Source organism: Bombina bombina, chromosome 6 (assembly GCF_027579735.1).
Source record: "Bombina bombina isolate aBomBom1 chromosome 6, aBomBom1.pri, whole genome shotgun sequence".
In the NCBI taxonomy this organism is placed as follows: Eukaryota; Metazoa; Chordata; class Amphibia; order Anura; family Bombinatoridae; genus Bombina; species Bombina bombina.
The window spans coordinates 224,820,351-224,841,039 of NC_069504.1; the positions used below are offsets into that span (position 1 = coordinate 224,820,351).

At 38.6% G+C, this 20,689-nt stretch overlaps 1 protein-coding gene across 1 annotated transcript in view; it reads right to left on the minus strand.

The window, feature by feature from the left end:
- RPAP3 (RNA polymerase II associated protein 3) overlaps positions 1-20,689 on the minus strand; it is a 214,134-nt gene that overhangs the window by 190,015 nt on the left and 3,430 nt on the right. Inside the window, exons 2-6 of the mRNA XM_053716744.1 lie at positions 19,882-20,074; positions 16,877-17,020; positions 9,637-9,762; positions 2,413-2,540; positions 2,171-2,292 (exon numbers count right to left, since the gene is read on the minus strand). Coding sequence (XP_053572719.1) covers positions 2,171-2,292; positions 2,413-2,540; positions 9,637-9,762; positions 16,877-17,020; positions 19,882-20,034 — 673 coding nt within the window. The 5' untranslated portion in view covers positions 20,035-20,074. The remainder of the gene's footprint in view (positions 1-2,170; positions 2,293-2,412; positions 2,541-9,636; positions 9,763-16,876; positions 17,021-19,881; positions 20,075-20,689) is intronic.

Consider the following 20,689-nt stretch of genomic DNA (forward strand, 5'->3'; position numbering starts at 1 on the left):
CAATAAATATCAGAATTTTGCGACCACGCAAGCCTAATTTTGCCCGTGAAAATTAATGAAAAAGCAGTCAATTTGAAGAAAAGACTATACATCAGGTAAGAAAAAATAACTTCCTAAATAGGTTTCCCAATTTTTAAACTGATAGTCTGCAAAAGGCAATATACATTGTGACGACCAGGGTTATCCAAACCTGTGCCAGTCACTTATTTGGCACAGAAAAGGTTATCAAACCCCTTCTACTGTCACTACTATGTCACAATCTAGCCACGCCAGGCAAGCTTGTGATTTAGTTCAGTGGGTGCAAGGGTTAAAAACACACTTTAGTCTGTACTAGACCTAAAAGAACTGCCCAAAACTCCCCTTTAATGCCACCCACACTAAACTAACTATAATATCTAGCTGCCACCATTTAAGATTATTTGATATGGGAAATCTTAAGGAAACCCCAGATTTACACATTAACTCTTAGAATACAATTTAGCCAAAATAACCTAAAATATACAGTTCTAATACTCCAGTCCTTTCAGTAACGTGGTTCAATTATTAGACAAAGGCCAACACTTAATAAAGGAATTATTTATTATGCCAAAAATATTACACACAGCAAACAGATTAAAATAAAATGAAGAAAATAACAGACCTAATACTTTCCTAGCTTATAAGTCTGCCCCAGGGAGATGGGCAAGAGAAGATGGTCACTCACGCTGTAGCAGTCTCCAAAACAATTTTACTGTTAAAACACAAGATTCTTATACATATTTTCCAGAGATCAAGTTGCCTGACCACATCCCCCTGGGCAGGGGCTAAGAAACCCCTTATCTTTTATGACCTTCAATAGACTAAATCTTTGCCTGAAATTATAGAACACACAATAATTTCTGCTAGGTAAATCTATTTTCATATAAGCAGGCAGGCACTCTTAGTTTCATTGGGAGAATCAAATATCAAACAGGACATGGTTGTCATATTTCCCTTAATTTAATGTCATAACAGTTTTAAACACAGATATACATTATACCCATGTCCCGTTATTGACCTTATCAGTTTCTGTGACTGAGGCACTGTTTTGCATCATGCCCTCTGCTGACAGCCTGACTGGCTTTATGACTCAATGCATACACAATAGCATTTGGTGGAATGGGCCTTAGAAACTATTTATGAGGCTCCTGGCACTTCAAAGAAAACACACACAAACCCAGGACACAGTTCTTTTTTTGAAAAAACAAATGTCTGTTAGCTCACAGGCTAAACAGAATTAACCCCTTAGCAGCTAAATCCTGAGATATTCGTGACATACATAAACCTGACTCATGGCAAATATAACTATAATACATATATTTAAAACTTTATATTAATACATAAAGTGCCAAACCATAGCTGAGAGTGTCTTAAATAATGATACATACTTACCGAAAGACACCCATCCACATATAGCAGATAGCCAAACCAGTACTGAAAAAGTATCAGTAGAGGTAATGGAATATGAGAGTATATTGTCGATCTGAAAAGGGAGGTAGGAGATGAATCTCTACGACCGATAACAGAGAACCTTTGAAAAGATTTCCAGTGAGGAAAACCATAGAATCAATAGGTGATACTCTCTTCACATCCCTCTGACATTCACTGTACTCAGAGGAATTGGGCTTCAAAATGCTGAGACGCGCATATCACAGACGAAAATCAAGCACAAACTTACTTCACCACCTTCATAGGAGGCAAAGTTTGTAAAACTGAATTGTGGGTGTGGTGAGGGGTGTATTTATAGGCATTTTGAGGTTTGGGAAACTTTGCCCCTCCTGCTAGGATTGTATATCCTATACGTCACTAGCTCATGGACTCTTGCCAATTACATGAAAGATATAATAATCTCAAGGTGTTTTTACTGTCCCTTTAACTAAACCCTAGTACTGCAGCATTTTCATTCTGAACATAGCATACTAGCAAAAAAGTATTTCACTACAGGGAGCCTGGCTGAATAGGTTTATTTTGGCACAACTACTTATCACCCCACAGCGTTATGTCAGTTCCATGAAAAACCCATAAATCACATTAAGAAATCCACATTTCACAAATAGATTAAGGTAATGGCAGAAAGAGGTGTATGGGAAAAACCCTTCCAGCTCAACTCATTACAAATATAACAAAATAAATGTACAGAGTTACAACCAACCTTCTTTTGCTCCCTGAATATTTTTTAATGCGAGTCGTGCAGCTCCTCGTCGGGCATAAGCTTTTGTATAATTCCGATTTAAAGCAATTGCCAAATTGCAGTCTGATTCTGCTACAGAATATCTGTTAAATAAATGAGGAAAAACCTCTTTAAACAGGACGTAAGTCATTGAAAGAAGGCAACGTATAAGCTCTGTCATAGAAATAACATTTAAAAAGCAAAAAAGCTAATGAAGTACTTACTTTTTTTGTCTAAAGAAAGCAGACGCCCGATTTGTAGGGAGGACAGCATTGTATGGGTCTGCATTCATTCCCTTTGTATAGCACTGCACAGCTTCATCATACTTTCCCATCTTAAAATAATGGTTCCCCTAGAAAAACACAACTTTGCATATGAATTTCAAAATGGTCTAAGAATCATTCATTTAAAATGAACAGTCTAGTCAAAATTAGACCTTCACAGGGCATGCAATTTTAAACAACTTTCTAACTTACTTTTATCATCAAATTTTCTTTGTACTCTTGGTATTCTTCGTTTAAAGCTAAACTAAGTTAGGCTCGGCCGCCTCTTATCCAAGTGCATTTTTACAGTTTTTCACAGCTAGATGGCGCTAGTTCATGTGGGTCATATATATATATATATATATATATATATATATAAAACAGTATACACACTACCATGGAGTTAGTTATGAGTCAGCACTGATTGGCTAGAAAAATGTATTTATATATATAAAAAAGGAAATTTATGCTTACCTGATAAATTTATTTCTTTTACGATATGACGAGTCCACAGATTCATCCTTACTTGTGGGATATTATCCTCCTGCCAACAGGAAGTGGCAAAGAGCACCACAGCAGAGCCGCTATATAGCTCCTCCCTTGACTCCTCCCCCAGTCATTTGACCAAAGGCATAGGAAGAGAAAGGAAAAGCTAAAAGGTGCAGAGGTGACTGAAGTTTTAAAAATAAAATAAATTCTGTCTTAAAATGACAGGGCGGGCCGTGGACTCGTCATATCGTAAAAGAAATACATTTATCAGGTAAGCATAAATTTCCTTTCTTTTACAAAGATATGACGAGTCCACGGATTCATCCTTACTTGTGGGATACAATACCAAAGCAACAGGACACAGATGAACGGGAGGGACAAGACAGAGACCTAAACGGAAGGCACCACTGCTTGAAGAACCTTTCTCCCAAAAACAGCCTCCGAAGAAGCAAAAGTATCAAATTTGGAAAATTTGGAAAAAGTATGAGGGAGAACCAAGTCGCAGCCTTACAAATCTGTTCAACAGAAGCATTGTTTTTAAAAGCCCATGTGGAAGCCACAGCTCTAGTGGAATGAGCCGTAATTTTTTCAGGAGGCTGCTGTCCAGCAGTCTCGTATGCCAGGCGGATGATGCTTTTCAGCCAAAAAGAGAGAGAGGTAGCCGTAGCTTTTTAACCCCTACACTTTCCAGAATAAACAACAAAAAGAGAAGATGTTTGACGAAAATCCTTGGTCGCTTGTAAGTAAAACTTCATAGCGCAAACCACTTCCAAGTTATGTAATAGACGTTCCTTCTTAAAAGAAGGATTAGGACACAAGGAAGGAACAACAAATTTCCTGATTAATATTCTTATTTGAAACAACCTTAGGAAGAAATCCAGGTTTAGTACGTAAAACCACCTTATCAGAATGGAATATAAGATAAGGCGAGTCACATTGTAAAGCAGAAAGCTCAGAAACTCTTAGAGCAGAAGAGATAGCAACTAAAAATAAAACTTTCCAAGATAACAGCTTAATATCTATGGAATGCATGGGTTCAAACGGAACCCCTTGAAGAACATTAAGAACTAAATTCAGACTCCATGGCGGAGCAACAGGTTTAAACACAGGCTTGATTCTGATTAAAGCCTGACAAAAAGACTGAACGTCTAGGACATCCGCCAGACGCTTGTGTAATAAAACTGACAAAGCAGAAATTTGTCCCTTTAAAGAACTAGCAGATAACCCCTTCTCCAATCCTTCTTGGAGAAAGGAAAAGATCCTAGGAATCCTAATCTTACTCCATGAGTAGCCCTTGGATTCGCACCAATAAAGATATTTACGCCCTATCTTATGGTAAATCTTTCTAGTGACAGGCTTGCGAGCCTGAATCAGAGTATCAATGACCGACTCAGAGAATCCCCACTTTTCAAGCGTTCAATCTCCAGGCAGTCAGCTGCAGAGAAGTTAGATTTGGATGTTGGAATGGACCTTGAATGAGAAGGTCCTGTCTCAATGGTAGTTTCCACGGAGGTAGAGACGACATGTCCACTAGATCCACATACCAAGTCCTGCGTGGCCACACAGGCGCTATTAGAATTACTGAAGCTCTCTCCTGTTTGATTCTTGCAATCACGCGAGGGAGGAGAGGAAAAGGTGGAAACACATAAGCCAGGTTGAACGACCAAGGTACTGCTAGAGCATCTATCAGTACAGCCTGGGGATCCCTTAACCTGGACCCATAATGTGGAAGTTTGGCATTATGTCGAGATGCCATTAGATCCAATTCCGGTGTGCCCCATTGTTGAGTCAATGATGCAAACACCTCCGGATGGAGTTTCCACTCCCCCAGATGAAAAGTCTGACGACTTAGAAAATCCGCTTCCCAGTTCTCTACTCCTGGGATATAGATCGCTGATAGATGGCAAGAGTGATTCTCTGCCCATCGGATTATCTATGATACCTCTATCATCGCAAGAGAACTCCTTGTTCCCCCCTGATGATTGCTTTATGCTACAGTCGTGATATTGTCCGACTGGAATCTTATGAATTTGGTAAGTGCCAACTGAGGCCACGCCTGAAGCCCATTGAATATTGCTCTCAGTTCCAGAATATTGATTGGTAATTGAGACTCCGTCAGAGTCCAAGTTCCCTGAGCCTTCAGGGAATTCCAGACTGCACCCCAGCCCAAGAGGCTGGCGTCCGTTGTCACTATAACCCATGATGGCCTGCGGAAGCACATCCCCTGGGACAGATGATCCTGTGACAACCACCACAGAAGAGAGTCTCTGGTCTCTTGATCCAGATTTAACTGAGGAGATAAATTTGCATAATTCCCATTCCACTGTCTGAGCATGCACAGCTGCAGTGGTCTGAGATGAAAGCGAGCAAACGGGACAATGTCCATTGCTGCTACCATTAATCCAATGACCTCCATACACTGAGCCACTGATGGCTGAGGAATGGACTGAAAAGCTCAGCAAGTATTTAGAATCTTTGATTTTCTGACTTCCGTCAGAAATATTTTCATGTCTACCGAGTCTATCAGAATTCCCAAGAATGGAACTCTTGTTTGTGGAACAAGTAAACTCTTTTCTATATTCACTTTCCAACCATGAATTCTTAGGAAGGACAGCACAATGTCTGTATGAGATTTGGTCAGATGACGATTTGACGCCTGAATCAAGATATCGTCTAGATAGGGCGCCACCGCTATGCCCTGCGGCCTGAGAAACGCTAGAAGGGACCCTAGCACTTCTGTGAAAATTCTGGGAGCTGTGGCCAACCCGAAAGGAAGGGCCACGTACTGATAATGCTTGTCCAGAAAAGCAAACCTTAGGAACTGATGATGATCCTTGTGGATAGGAATGTGAAGGTACACATCCTTTAGGTCCACGGTGGTCATGTATTGACCCTCCTGGATCATTGGCAAGATTGTTCGTATAGTCTCCATCTTGAACGATGGGACTCGGAGAAATTTTTTTAGACATTTTTAAATCTAAAATAGGTCTGAAAGTTCCCTCTTTTTTGGGAACCACGAAAAGGTTTGAGTAAAACCCCTGTCCCTGTTCCAGTTTTGGAACAGGACAAATTACTCCCATGGTATAGAGGTCTTTTAGACAGTGTAAGAACGCCTCTCTTTTTGTCTGGTCTACAGACAAACGTGAAAGATGAAATCTTCCTCTTGGGGGAAAATTTTTTAATTCCAGTTGATACCCCTGGGTCACAATTTCTAATGCCCAGGGATCCTGTACATCTCTTGCCCAGGCCTGAGCAAAGAGAGAAAGTCTGCCCCCTACTAGATCCGGTCCCGGATCGGGGGCTGTCCCTTCATGCTGTCTTGGTAGCAGCAGTGCGCTTCTTGGCTTGTTTACCCTTATTCCAGGTCTGGTTAGGTCTCCAGACAGACTTGGATTGAGCAAAATTTCCATCCTGTTTAGTAGAGGAAGGGAAAGCAGAGGGTACTCCTTCGAAATTTCGAAAGGAACGAAAATTATTTTGTTTACCCCTCATCTTACGGGGTTTGTCTTGAGGTAGGGCGTGGCCTTTACCTCCAGTAATATCTGAAATGATTTCTTTCAATTCAGGTCCGAATAGGGTCTTACCCTTGAAAGGAATAGTTAAAAGATTAGATTTTGATGATACATCAGCAGACCACGATTTTAACCATAGCGCTCTGCGCGCCAAGATGGCAAAGCCTGCATTTTTTGCCGCTAATTTAGCAATCTGAAAAGCAACATCTGTGATTAAAGAATTAGCTAGCTTGAGAGCTTTAATTCTTTCCAAAATGTCCTCTAAGGGCGTCTCTACTTTCAGAGACTCCTCAAGGGCGTCAAACCAGAAAGCCGCCGCAGTAGTTACTGGAACAATGCAGGCAGTAGGTTCTAACAAGAAACCCTGGTGAATAAATAATTTCTTTAGAAGACCCTCTAACTTTTTATCCATAGGGTCTTTGAAAGCACAACTGTCCTCAATAGGTATAGTTGTACTCTTAGCTAGAGTAGATATTGCTCCCTCCACCTTAGGGACCGTTTGCCAAGAGTCCTTGATGGTGTCTGATATAGGGAACATTTTCTTAAAATTAGGAGGGGGAGAGAACGTTATGCCTGGTCTATCCCATTCCTTTTTAACAATTTCCGAAAATCTTTTAGGAACTGGAAAAACATCAGTGTAAGTAGGTACTTCTAGATATTTATCCATCTTACACAATTTTTCCGGAGGAATTGTAATAGATTCACAATCATCCAGAGTCGCTAGGACCTCCCTGAGCAACAGGCGAAGGTATTCAAGTTTAAATTTAAAGGATGCTAAGTCCGTATCTGTCTGAGGTAACACATTCCCTGAATCTGAAAGTTCTCCCTCAGACAATAATTCCCTGACCCCCAATTCAGAGCATTGTGAGGGTATATCGGAAATGGCTACTAAAGCATCAGGGGGTTCAGTATTTACATTAATACCTGGCCTACTGCGTTTACCTTGCAAACCTGGCAGTTTAGATAATACCTCAGTGAGGATAGTTGACATAACTGTAGCCATATCTTGCAGAGTAAAAGAATTAGACGCACTAGAGGTACTAGGCGTCGCTTGTGTGGGTGTTAAAGGTTGTGACACTTGGGAAAGAATTAGATGGCATATCCTGATTCTCTTCAGACTGAGAATCATCCTTAGACACACTTTCATTTCCTAAAATATGTTTTTTACAGTGTAAGGCTCTATCAGTACAAGAGGTACACAAAGTAAGTGGGGGTTCCACAATGGCTTCTAAACACATAGAGCAATGAGATTCCTCAATGTCAGACATGTTAAACAAAGTAGTAATAACCACAACAGTTGGTAAACACTTTATTTATTGAACAAAACTATTTTGCAAAAAAAACGGAGTACTGTGCCTTTAAGAAATAAAAGCACACAATTTTTTCCCAAACACGCTTAAAAACGTCTATGAAAATTTAAAACCTATGTATGGATATATAATGTTGCCAAAAATTATTGCATCCACATGCAACGATTGAATTTACTCTCTAAAGGAACATTAATTAAAAAAAATAATAAAATTTTCTAAATAATGACCCCTGCACCTCGCCACAGCTCTGCTGTGGCGCCTACCTGCCCCCAGAGAACTGCCAAATGAATCAACACCAATCCGGATAGTGAAAAACACAGATAGGGCCCAACCGGAGCTAATGTCTGCTGTCTCCTTCAGAGTAAACTGCACATCTGAGGCACAAAAATAGGCCCCGCCCACAATGGACGTCTCACTAAGAAATTCAACTACCGCATGGGAAGCAGTTATAAACAGCCAAGTGGTCCCCAAACGTCTACACACAAAATAAAATCTCTTTTACTGTTGTCCTTCATAAATAAACTTATGAAAAAAAGGTCCCAGTGTCAATGTATATGCTGCTTATGAAATGTGCTGCAATAATGTAAGAAAGAAAAACACCCAGTAGGACAGTAACTCCCCTTTACATTTAGGACTACTGCTTACCCTGTTCCCATTAGAAGGAACCAAATACAGCCAATTCTGATATACAAAGTTTCCTCAGAAAAATTAGGCTGACACATGCATCAAATGCTGCTTATTGCATGAGATCGTCCTCCACACTGAAGAGTTTCCTTCATATTACCTTCAGATCTGTGGGAACCATAACTGACCTTAGTAACTGCTGCTAAGTCATTGTACTCACTCCTGTGGAGGTATTTGAGTCCGCACTGATTGGCTAAAATACATTTTAGCCAATCGGTTCTGACTCATAAATAACTCCACGGTAGTGTGTAATATATATATATATATATATATATATATATATCTCAACCAATAGTGATGAATCCAAATGGATAGAATCCGTATCCAGAGAGACTTCACAAGGCAGGCACAGAAGGAATTTGATATCTGTTTAATATGAACAAAACCAAACGTTTCAGCCCTCACATGGGCTTTTTCTCAATGGTTGTCAAAAGCCAAGTCTGTCTTGGCTTTTGACTACCATTGAGAAAAGCCCATGTGAGGGCTACAACGTTTGGTTTTGTTCATATTAAACGGAAATCAAAGTCCTGCTGTGCCTGCCTTGTGAAGTCTCTCTGAATACGGATTCCATCCGTTTGGATTCATCACTATTGGTTGTTGTACGTGAATACGGCGGTGCACCAGGTGGTTGCTAGAGTGAAGTGTGCCGTTTCCACATTGATTTATATATTTATATATATATATATATATATATATATATATATATATATATATATATATATATATATATATATATATATAAACACTAAAGAACTAACAGTGTCTAACTGTCAAAAACTGCTAAAATGCACTGAGATAAGAGGCAGTTCAATGTCTTAGAAATTAGCATATGAGCCTACCTAAGTTTGGCTTTCCCCAAAGAATACCAAAAGAGCAAAGCAAATTTGATGATAAAAGTAAATTGGAACGTTGTTTAAAATTGCATGCCCTATCTGAAACATGAAAGTTTAATTTTGACTAGACTGTCCCTTGATTTAAAACAACTTTTTCATTTACTTCTGTTATCAAATTTGCTTTATTCTCATTACATCCATTTTTGAAAAGCATTCCTATCTAGGCTTAGGAGCAGCAATGCACTGCTGGGAGCCATTTGATGATTGGTGGCTCTTGTCGTTGGTTGACCAGATGTTTTCAGAAAGCTCCCAGTAGTGAATTCCTGCTCCTTCAAAAAAGGAAAATCCCTTTCTAACCTTTTCTTTCTCTGCAAGAGCTTTCTCAGTGTCCACTGTTATTCCATCTTCATCTCCAGAATCAGACTCTGCCGACATAGATTCATGAGTATTTTCATCTTTATCAATCTCTTCTAACGCTTTATCCTACACAAACACAGAAAGGCAGGAAATCAAGTTAGGATTTTGTCAACACACATCCTATTGACGCTTAACCAGTGGTTTATTTACGGATACCTTAAGACAGGGGACAAGTAGCAGCAAACCATAATATTGAGGAACCAAGCCAGCCATACCTGTTTATGAACCAGTGGAGGACTTTATATAAAAAAAAAAAACACGTGCTGAAAACTAACAAAGTTCGGAGTCACGTTAACACATTAGTGTCGCACAAGGGGCACCTCTCTTATGCCCACTTGGTAGGCTGCAAGACTCATTTTACAATAGAAAGGTACGATTTCAACTTTGAAATTTGTATATTTCTACAAACATATGGTAGTCTGAGTTGCCAACAAAATGTGGCAAACTGTATCTACTCTAATCTGAAATTGGCTCCTCCAAATAAGGCAAGTAGTGGGTGTGGTTTGGCTATTAAAAAAACTATTCTGGAAACAAGCTGTTAATCCATGCAAAAAAAAGTTCACACTCACTTGATGTGTTTAATTTATGGCACAGATGCAGAGAAATCTTACAGAATATCTGTTAATTAAGTAACAAGATGTTTACTGTCCTTTTAAAGCGACAGTAAAGTCAAAATTGTATTTATATGGATTGGATAGAGAATAACAACTTTCCAATTTACTTCTATTACCAATATCGCTTAGTTCTCTTGGTATCTTTTGTTAAATCGATGGTAAACTGAAGGCAATCTCTACATCTCATACCATCCTAAAATAAAAATAAACAGTTTAATTCCTGAAAATGTTTAATTTGCAATATTAATACCTATATTTTCAACGTAACAGCTACTGTTTATTGCGATTCACCGACAGCCCCGATGATTTCATGGTCCAATTAAAACCATGGCATTTTCGCATCGGGTAGGAACATTTTTTTTTTTTTTTTTTGTTTTCAAACAAGCTTTATTTATGAGAAAAAAAAAAAATAAGGAAGCTTTACAACAAAGTAATAATGCAAAATATCAATACATAAATTAACACGATGTACATATGCATATTATTATTATATTATACAAGGCAATAGTGTTTGGATACTAGGTTGTTCGAGCTTCTTTAAAGCTGGACTTTGAGCTCGTTACAACAAGTAATAAAACCCGTTGTGTGGGATAATTAACATATATATGGTAACATGTTCATTGAAATTTAACATCAGGATTATACAAACTGTAACAATTATGACCTCAGCTTTTTCAGACATTTCGCTGAGTATCAAGTTCCTGAGGTTGTCGCCCTTATGGGCGCAGGGCAAGTGAAAATGAAATTATGGGAAAGAGGTGTTAATATTCAAGGGAGTGGGGGAAGGGGGAGAGGAAGAAAGAGAGAGAGGGGAGAGGGAGAGAAGAGAAAGAGAAGAGGAGGGAGGAGAGGAGAAAAAAAAAAAAAAAAAAAAAAAAAAAAGGGGAGGGAGAGGGGAGATAGGAAAGGGAGAGGGTGCCGGGGAGAGGGAAGGGGGGATAAGAGGGAGTGTAGTCTGGTAGGAGGTGGGAGGGGAGTCAGTAGGCAAGGGTTGCCTTATGTCAATTGTCGTAAGCTGATTTCTGTTAGTTCGGTAGGTGCCTTTCTTGCATTGCTTTATAGTCCCTTACCTGCCCAAGTCAGGGCCATCATCTCATGAGTAGCAAGTTTACCAATCTTAAGGTAGTGATATCTTTCAAGGTTTAGTAAGTCCCCTACCCTGACTCTCCATTCTGACAGTCCTGGTGTCCGGGTTGTTTTCCAGTGCCTAGGAATCAGTTCTTTTGCGCCGTTCAACATGAGCAGGAACAGCAGATATTTGTGTTCCCCCACTATTTTGGGGAGTTCGTGGTAGATCAGGTATGAGGGTTTCGGTGGAATGATTAATCCCAGAATTCTGCTCATGTCTCCCAGCACCTCTTCCCAGTAGGAAACTACGTGTGGACAGCTCCACCAGATGTGAAGAAGAGTTCCCTCTCCCCCGCATCCTCTCCAACACCCCCCATTTGCGTGGGGGTAGATTTTTTGCAGTCTGTGGGGAGTGAGGTACCATCTGCTAAGCAATTTATAGTGGGCCTCCTGCAGTTTCATGGATATGGACGCTCTCCTAGCTCTCCCGAAGATCTTAAGCCAGTCACCATATTCTATCTCCTGTTCCAACTCATCCTGCCAGGCTAACGTGTAGCTCGGAAGGGTGATTCCTTCCCTTGATATAAGGAGTTTGTAGATCCTTGAAATGAGGTGGGTTGGTGTTTGTGGCATCACACAAAGGATCTCTAATGGTGATCTATTCCTAGATAGTGCCGTCTTATCTTTGTGTGTGTCAAAGTAGTGTTTTACCTGAGTCGTCCTAAACCACGAGGTGAAAATGTCTGGGGCCCACTCAACCAGCTCCGCCTGGGTTTTGAGCTTCCCCTGGTGCAGAATATTAGCTATAGAGATCTCCCGCAGTGTGTAGTGTGTTCCCACAGTATGTGGGGTGCTCTCGATTCCCAAATCCGGGTTTTCCCGTATGGGTGTGTTTGGTGAGTGTAGTGACGATAGTTGTGGGCCTATTCTAATTAGTCTGTCCCATGTTGAAAACACTTCCGAGAGTAAGGGGAACTGCGGTATTACGGGTGGGCGATTTTTAGCTGAGACCCAGGCCTGAGCTCCAGTGTTGCTGCGTTTCATATCATTATCTATCTGCACCCATGCTTTATTGCATAGGTTCTGACTCCACTCCACCAATCTTTGCAAAGATATGGCTCGTTGGTATTCCCTCAGTAGAGGTACACTCAGCCCCCCTCTGTCTCTGGGCAGGTAGGTAGTTTGCCTTTTAATTCTGGGCTTTAACCCATTCCAAATATAGGACTCGACGGCTGACTGTATTTGCTGGATGAATGGTGTCTTTGGGGTAATCGGTATTGTTTGCATGACGTATAACACCCTTGGGAGGATGTTCATTTTAACTACACTCGTTCGCCCCATCCACGAGATGGTTTTATTTTTCCAATTATTTAGGTCTTTAATAACATCGTCCCGAATGAGTTTATAGTTGATCTCCGCGATTTCGTGTATGTCAGGAGAGATAAGTATCCCCAGATATTTGATAGTATGCTGTGCTATCTTTATAGGGCACTCAGTCAAATGGGGGCCAAAAGTCGCTGCTGGTTCTGTAATATTCAGTACCTCTGATTTCTGAGGGTTCAAGAGGAAGTTCGAGACCTCGCCAAAGGCAGAGAACTCCAACAGGGCCTCCCTCAGTGAGTTGGGGGAGTCCGATAGTGTCAGTAGAACATCGTCCGCGTACATAGAGAGCTTATGCTCTGTCCCTGCAATTGCGAAACCCTTTATGCGAGTGTTCGCTCTGATTCTGCTCGCCAAAACTTCAATGGCGAGGGCGAATAAGAGCGGTGATAGGGGGCAGCCCTGCCTGGTCCCGTTTCTGATATCAAAAGTCTTTGAGAGCGTGCCATTGACTCTGATTTTGGCGTTTGGGTTCGAGTATAAAGACAGAACCATATTTATAAAGTTATTCCCAAACCCGAACCTCCTCAGCGTTTGGCGAATGAAAAGCCAGTTCACCCGGTCAAACGCTTTTTCAGCATCCGTTGTGACCAGGGCGAGTGGTTGATGGTGAACTTGGGCATACGTAATCATTTGCAAAATTTTCAGGGTATTGTCTCTCGCCTCGCGGGCTGGAACAAATCCTACTTGATCAGTTGAGATCAAGGTTGGTAGTAGCCTATTGAGGCGGTTGGCTATAACCCTGGCAAGGATTTTCACGTCCGAGTTCAAAAGTGAGATCGGACGATAGTTTTCCGGTTTGTCATGCGGTTTGCCAGGTTTTGGAATTACTGTAATATATGCCTCTAGCATAGTGCTTGGTAGGTTTGGGGAGTTTGATAGGGTCTGGAACATCCTTGATAACTCTGGGGCTAGGATATCAACATATTTTTTATAATACTTAAGGCCGAAGCCGTCTGGTCCTGGGCTTTTTCCCGTAGGAAGATCTTTAATTGCTTGTTTAATCTCTATAAGAGAGACAGGGGAGTCCAAAATTTCTTTGTCATCCTCTGTGATTTTGCGGAGCTCAGCTTTTTCAAGGTACTCTACTATCTTCGCCTCTTCCCGTTCCCTCCCTGCTAGATTCTCAACTTCGCTATTTGACTGTTTTATGTTATACAATGATTGATAATACTTTCTAAAGGTGTCCGCTATTGAGTTTGCGTCTGTTTTAATATTCCCTTCCTCGTCTGACATCTGGTGGACATGGGATTTGAGTTTTTTACGTGCTAGTGCCCTTGCTAATAATTTCCCAGCCTTGTCTCCTTGCTCATAGTACAATTGCCTTAATTTAAGAGCTTGCTTCTGGTATTCTTCTTGCAGGAATTTAACCAGCCCTTCTCTAGCTATGGTCAGTGTTCTTGTGAGTGTGTCATCTATTGGCTGCTCTTTGTGGTCAAGTTCTGCCTTCTCTACCTGTGATAATAGAGTTTGATATCTCTCCTGTCTTGCTTTCTTAAGTCTTGCTGCCCTACTGATGAGTATTCCTCTTATGGTGCATTTGTGTGCCTCCCAAATCGTTGTGTCTGGTATATGGTTGTCTGCGTTAAGGTGGAAGTATTCAATGATGGCCTTATTTAACTCTGCACTGAATAGTGGGTCGTCTAAAAGAGTGTCATCTAACTTCCATATATAGGGCGTGATTGGAACAGTGGGCCACAGGATAGAACACCCCACTGGCGCGTGGGGTAGGAACATTTTTTAATTCCATTGCGCATGACATCAAGCTGCATACTCGCATGCATATTTTAACTTTTAAGCTATTTGCCCACAGTTCCTTGGATGATAGTTATTCAGCGTAATAAATATTTTCATGAATATTAGTGTATATTGGGACATTGCTTATTTCTGTTAATATTTTAATGAAAAAGTTATCCGTTATTTATATTTAATTGTATTTATTACTGATTTTTTATAAGGCACGTTTTAAATGTGGAATCACACTTTCTGATATGGGCTGCAGAAAAAGACAAAGACGCTGCTCGCAATGCTCAGGAGATATACAATCAATCTATTCATGGATTCATTGTATTGTCCTAAGTGTAAAAAGAAGCACTGTGCATGCACGAATCCTCTATTTTGTTAGTCACGGTTCGCTATGTCAACAAAATAAAGCATGACTCATTGTTTACTTTCTAGCCAGATGATTTCAAGAGAGCATGGGCTAAGGGTTCTCAATTGGTCATCACTTCGTCATCAATATTTCTATTGCGGGTGGAGCCGCGATAGAAATAACTGTGAGAGGAGCAGGAAGTAGAGGGGGCGGAGCATACTAATCAAGGAACGAATAAGTAAAAAATAAAATGTATTAACTAAATATAATACTTTTTAAATAAAAAAAATATAACGACTAATAACTACTATATATGTTTAAGAAGATTTGATTATTTCAACTGTTAAAAATTACCATCACTTTAAAAAGAGTAATCACAAGTGAGCTCAGGAGTGTGCACGTGTCTTTAGCCATCTTGCAGTGTTTGCCATATTATTTATAGCAATGTTATATATTGTTACAAACACGTGCACACTTCTATGCTCCTATCATCCTTCTTAAGTTTAGTCTTCAAAAATGATACCAAGAGAATAAAGAACATTTGATAATAGAGGTAAATTGGAAAATTGTTTAAAATTGTATGCTCTATCTGGATCATGACCATTTAATTTTGAATTTACTGTCCCCTTAAAGCCTGGAGATGTCGCTGTTTTAAGCAAATGCAATCCAAAATTAGCTGAAACATTGTAATTTTATTTTTATGCAATTAAAAAAATTGTTGCTCTCCCCTGCAAGATTATGCATTCCATAGTGTTCGCAACTTGCCTAGATATTCAGCCTCAGTCCTTTTTCTTAGAGAATTCTGTGAGGGTTGCCAGTGAGAGATTTTAGATAATCAGGCCCTCAGTGAGGTTTTTTTAAACATAACCTGGGTTTCTAAGGTGCATGATAATAAGAGTGACATTCTAAAAACCGTCATAAAATGACTAATGGAGGAAGTTCGTACAAACATTCATTTTTAGTATTTTATGTTATTCACATTTAGGGACTTACATACTTATTGGATATTATTTATAAAAAGTAAGACCATATTAACAATAAAATAAAAAATTTGACAAAATACATCCCGATTATGCTAAAATATTTCAAAACAAATGTTAAAGGGTCTTAGAGAAATAGTCTCATACCCTAATGAAATAGCAAACAACCTTTTGATATAGTCTTGTCCACATACATTCATATTAATCCCTTGACAGCTGATGTACCCTGTGCATCGGCTGTTGTTTTTAAATAAAGGAGTTAAATAGCATGGATCTTGCCGCTATTATGCGGCTGTAGACCCCGTAAGACATGCCACGTAAGTCACTGTCATTAAAGGGACATTCAAGTCCCATTATATTCATACTTTCTGGGGAACAAGATCCTACTGAGTATGTGCACAAGCTCACAGGGTATACTTATAATAGTTTGTGATTGGCTGATGGCTGTCACATGATACAGGGGGCCTGAAAATGGGCAAGTGTTATTGCATTGTCTTTTTATTATGCACTTCTACTGCATTGAGTGGCCCTTTAAAAGGGACACTGAACCCACATGTTTTCTTTCATAATTCAGATACAGCATGACATTTTAAGCAACTTTCTAATTTACTCCCAATATCAATTTTTCTTCATTCTCTTGCTATCTTTATTTTAAAAAGCAGAAATGTAAATCTTAGCAGCTAGCCCATTTTAGGTTTAGCACCATGGATAGCGCTTACTTATTGGAGACTTACATTTACCCACCAATAAGCAAGCATAACCCAGGTTCTCAACCAAAAATGGGCTGGCTCCTATGAATCACATTCCTGCTTTTGAGAAAAAAGAAAAAAAAAAGATAGCAAGAGAACGCAGAAAAACTGATAATAGGAGTAAATTATAAAGTTGCGTAAAATTGCATGCTCTATCCGAATCATGAAAGAAAAAATGTGGGTTTAGTGTCCCTTTAAGTGGTTGAACAAAGGAAATGTGTTTATGCTCACACATTTTAGGTATTTATTAGTTGTTTTTGTTGTATTACTCAAATTAAAAATCTTATAAAAACTTACCACATCAAGCTTGTCCCAATAATCATAATCAAGTATTTTTAACTTTGGTTTTTTAACCTCCTCTTGATCCTTATTTTGAGTTGGTGGTTTGCTTTTGCTCTTTTTCTTTTTCTTAAAATCTTTGTTTCTGATGGGCGGTAATGTCTTAAAAACATAATATTTAAAAAAAAAATAAAAAAAAAAATTCTCAGTTCATGTTTAAATAAATAATTACATACTGTTATCCCTCACAATAATATAGTGACAATAAACGAGAGAGAAAGAGAGAGAAAGAAAGTTAGAGAGAGAGAGAAAGTTAGAGAAAATTAGAGAGAGAGAAAGTGAGAGAAAGTGAGAGAGAGAAAGTGAGAGAGAGAGAGAGAGAGAGAGAGAGAGAGTTAGAGAGTTAGAGAGAGAGAGAGAGTTAGAGAGAGAGAGAGAGAGAGAGTTAGAGAGAGAGAGAGAGAGAGAGTTAGAGAGAGAGAGAGAAAGTTAGAGAGAAAGAAAGAAAGTTAGAGAGAAAGAAAGAAAGTTAGAGAGAAAGAAAGAAAGTTAGAGAGAAAGAAAGAAAGAAAGAAAGAAAGAAAGAAAGAAAGAAAGAAAGAAAGAAAGAAAGAAAGAAAGAAAGAAAGAAAGAAAGAAAGAAAGAAAGAAAGAAAGAAAGAAAGAAAGAAAGAAAGAAAGAAAGAAAGAAAGAAAGAAAGAGTCGTCCACAGTGAATATCCATCAGTGATGCTGCTGGTTCTTTAACTTAACAATTATTAGCGGCAAAAATAAACAGGAAAAACAAATTCTACAGTACTTAAAAGACCATTAATGAAAGACTGTAAAATATACTAACAAACCGCAACATTAATAGCGTATTGTATAAATGTTTGTCCCCAGCACGATACAATGTAGCAGCATTCAGCATAAACTGGACACTGGAGCATTCCGCTGAGTGATGTGACCACCCATACTCTTGCTTGTTCCTTAACGGTTCTCACACTTTACGTGTTGGGATCATTCATATTAGACTGAACACACACTGAGACTGTGTTCAGTCTGACATTAACGATCCCAGCACGTGCGGGTGGTGACGTCATATGCTTCAGTGTTACAATTATTCTGAATGCTGCTAAATTGTATTGTGCTGGGGATGAACTGTTTTTTACAACGTGCTATGAACCTTGCTGTTTGTGAGTGTATTTTACGTTCTTTCATTAATGGTGTTTTAAGTACTGCACAATTGAGTTTTCCTGTTTGTGCCCTTTACAGATGATAGATTTACAGTACCATATTTACATAAAAAAAGTTCTGAATAATGAATATAATAAACTATCTATAAGAGGTAACTTATCAAACACACAAGGTGATAAGTAACGACACTGTACATATTTTACTGTGTACTGAAGTTAGAATAATGTTCTTGTTAAGTCTGTACATCTTGGGCAGGGGTGCTCACATTTTAAACCATCTGAAACATGAAGATTATTCATAAAAATGTCACAATAAAATTAGTTTTTTTTGGGGTTTTTTTTAGAGATAGATCAAGCAGAAAGGGTTTCAGCTGAGGAAATATTCAATATAAAGATGGGTCTACATAATTGAAAACAAAGCTGGATAAAACTAAAGTAAAAATCTTTAAAATGCATCTAATTCTGTGCTTTCAAAAGTAGAGGAAAAACTTTTAAAAGGGAGGTTATTTGTCCATAGAATCTACAAATTCATTTTAATTATTTATTGATTTAAACAAACGTGAAGAGCAAGCTGTGAATTGTCTGGAAGCAAACAATCAAGATATCCATATGATTCTCCAAGACTTACAGAAGGAACATAATAATTTAGAGCCACAAGTTATTCATTGTCAATTTAAATTAAATTCAGTATTTTATCCATTCTCCTCTAAGGGGAAACATACAATTATGCTTTACTAATTAATACAACAACATTTGGACATAATAGCAAATAATTATAAACCAAAGAAAATTAATTAAAAGTAAAAAGAAGGCTCTGGATATTCTAAAAGATAATTGAGAAATAGTTATTAAATATGCTGACAAAGGAGGGGATTCATTCAGGAGAGAAAAGATTATTTGAAAGAAGCATTTCTGAGAGTGACACCTATAAGAAACTTAAAAAAATATATCTAATAACTTCAATGGAATATAATATTTTAATTAATAAACCTAAAGAGCATTCTAAAATACATTTAGGTTCTTGAGTAATTAATATCCTACACTAACTATGTTTTACCATCTACCAATAATTCATAAAGGGACAGGAAACCCCAAAATGTTATTTCATGATTTGGATAGAACATATACAATTTTAAACAACTTTCCAATTTCCTTCCATTATCAAATTTGCTTCATTCTCTTGTTATCCTTTACTGAAGGTACAGCATTGCACTACTGGCAGCAATATGAACACATCTAGTCAATTAGGAGCAGCTCCCACTAGTGTAGGAAATGTGCGTACACTTTTTCATCAAGGGATACCAAGAAAACAAAGCACATTTGAAAATAGAAGTGAATTTAAAAGTGTCTTAAAATTGCATGCCCTATCAGAATCATGTAAGTTAAAGGGCCACTAAACACAGTAGAATAGCATAATCCAGGGGTCGACAAATCTGTTTAAAATGTAGTAGCCAGTAATAATATTTAGGAGCCAGACAGTGTTTGGATATAGATATATGGAGAATAAACCAAAAAGTTAGGAGCCGGGGGTTACATTCTAAGAGAAAGTGGCTCCCAGGCTCCTGGGTTTGTCGAGCCCAGGCATAATCAATAATAAAAAGACACAGTATACTCCAGAGAAGATTTTACCTGCCAGGTGGTACTATGAAGTAGCCAGGTGGAAGCATTGAAACACTTTGCTATTAACATTTATTTATTTAATAATAAATTTGTGCAACAAACATTGAAAACTTAGCTTAATATTGGCTTAAATTTTAGCTGGGTGATCAGTAAAATTACCAGGGTGGTGGGCCCATTAAACAGGTCCTGGGGAAAACACACAGACAATTCTTTTACTTTAGCACTGACCTCTTCATTTGCATCACTCTCTTTGCTCAAACTGATATCTTTCTGCTTTATATCTTTTTCCCAGCTTTCCAGCTCCCTCATAAAGTCTTGTAACTCTTCAGCATTTTGTTTCATTTGTAACTGGAGCTCTATAGCTTTGCTTGGAGAAGACATGTTATTGCTTGACACAGAGAGAGAACGTCAACCTCTAAAACTGTAAGAAACAAAAAGAATCACTCCGTAATGATTTTGGGTTTAAAAACATAGAACTCATTCAAGTTTCTGCCACAAACTGCAGTGGACACAAAACACATTTTCACCCTAAATAAATTAATCACTTGCCAATTCGTTTTTAATGCCAGTTATAAAAGGGTTCTGTTTCAAAAGCCCTGAGTGTGAATTATGAAAAAGTAGGGGGAACCCCCCCAAAAAACAAACAAACTATAAATTCACATTAAAATACCACAATGTAGACCATACATACCCTGTACAGGTCATTTGTTTATAAAATGTATTTCCCGTTTAGATAATCATGCCACTCCTTATACACTTCTATTTATGATTTTACTCAAAAGTAAATGACGAAGTAGGTAGGATATGCCAGGGTCCTTAAAGGGACATGCTCTTCCAGTGAAAAAACGTTTATGTTGCGGGAGATTAAATCTCCTTTCCTTCAGTCTTAAATTGTGACCTCTTGTCACAAACAATTTTCTTGGTATAAACAGAGCTTCTGCCATCTCTGTATATGGGCCTTGAATATATTTATATAAAGTAATCATGGCACCTCTGAAATGCCTTTTTTACTTGAGAAAACAGACCCAGATTGGCT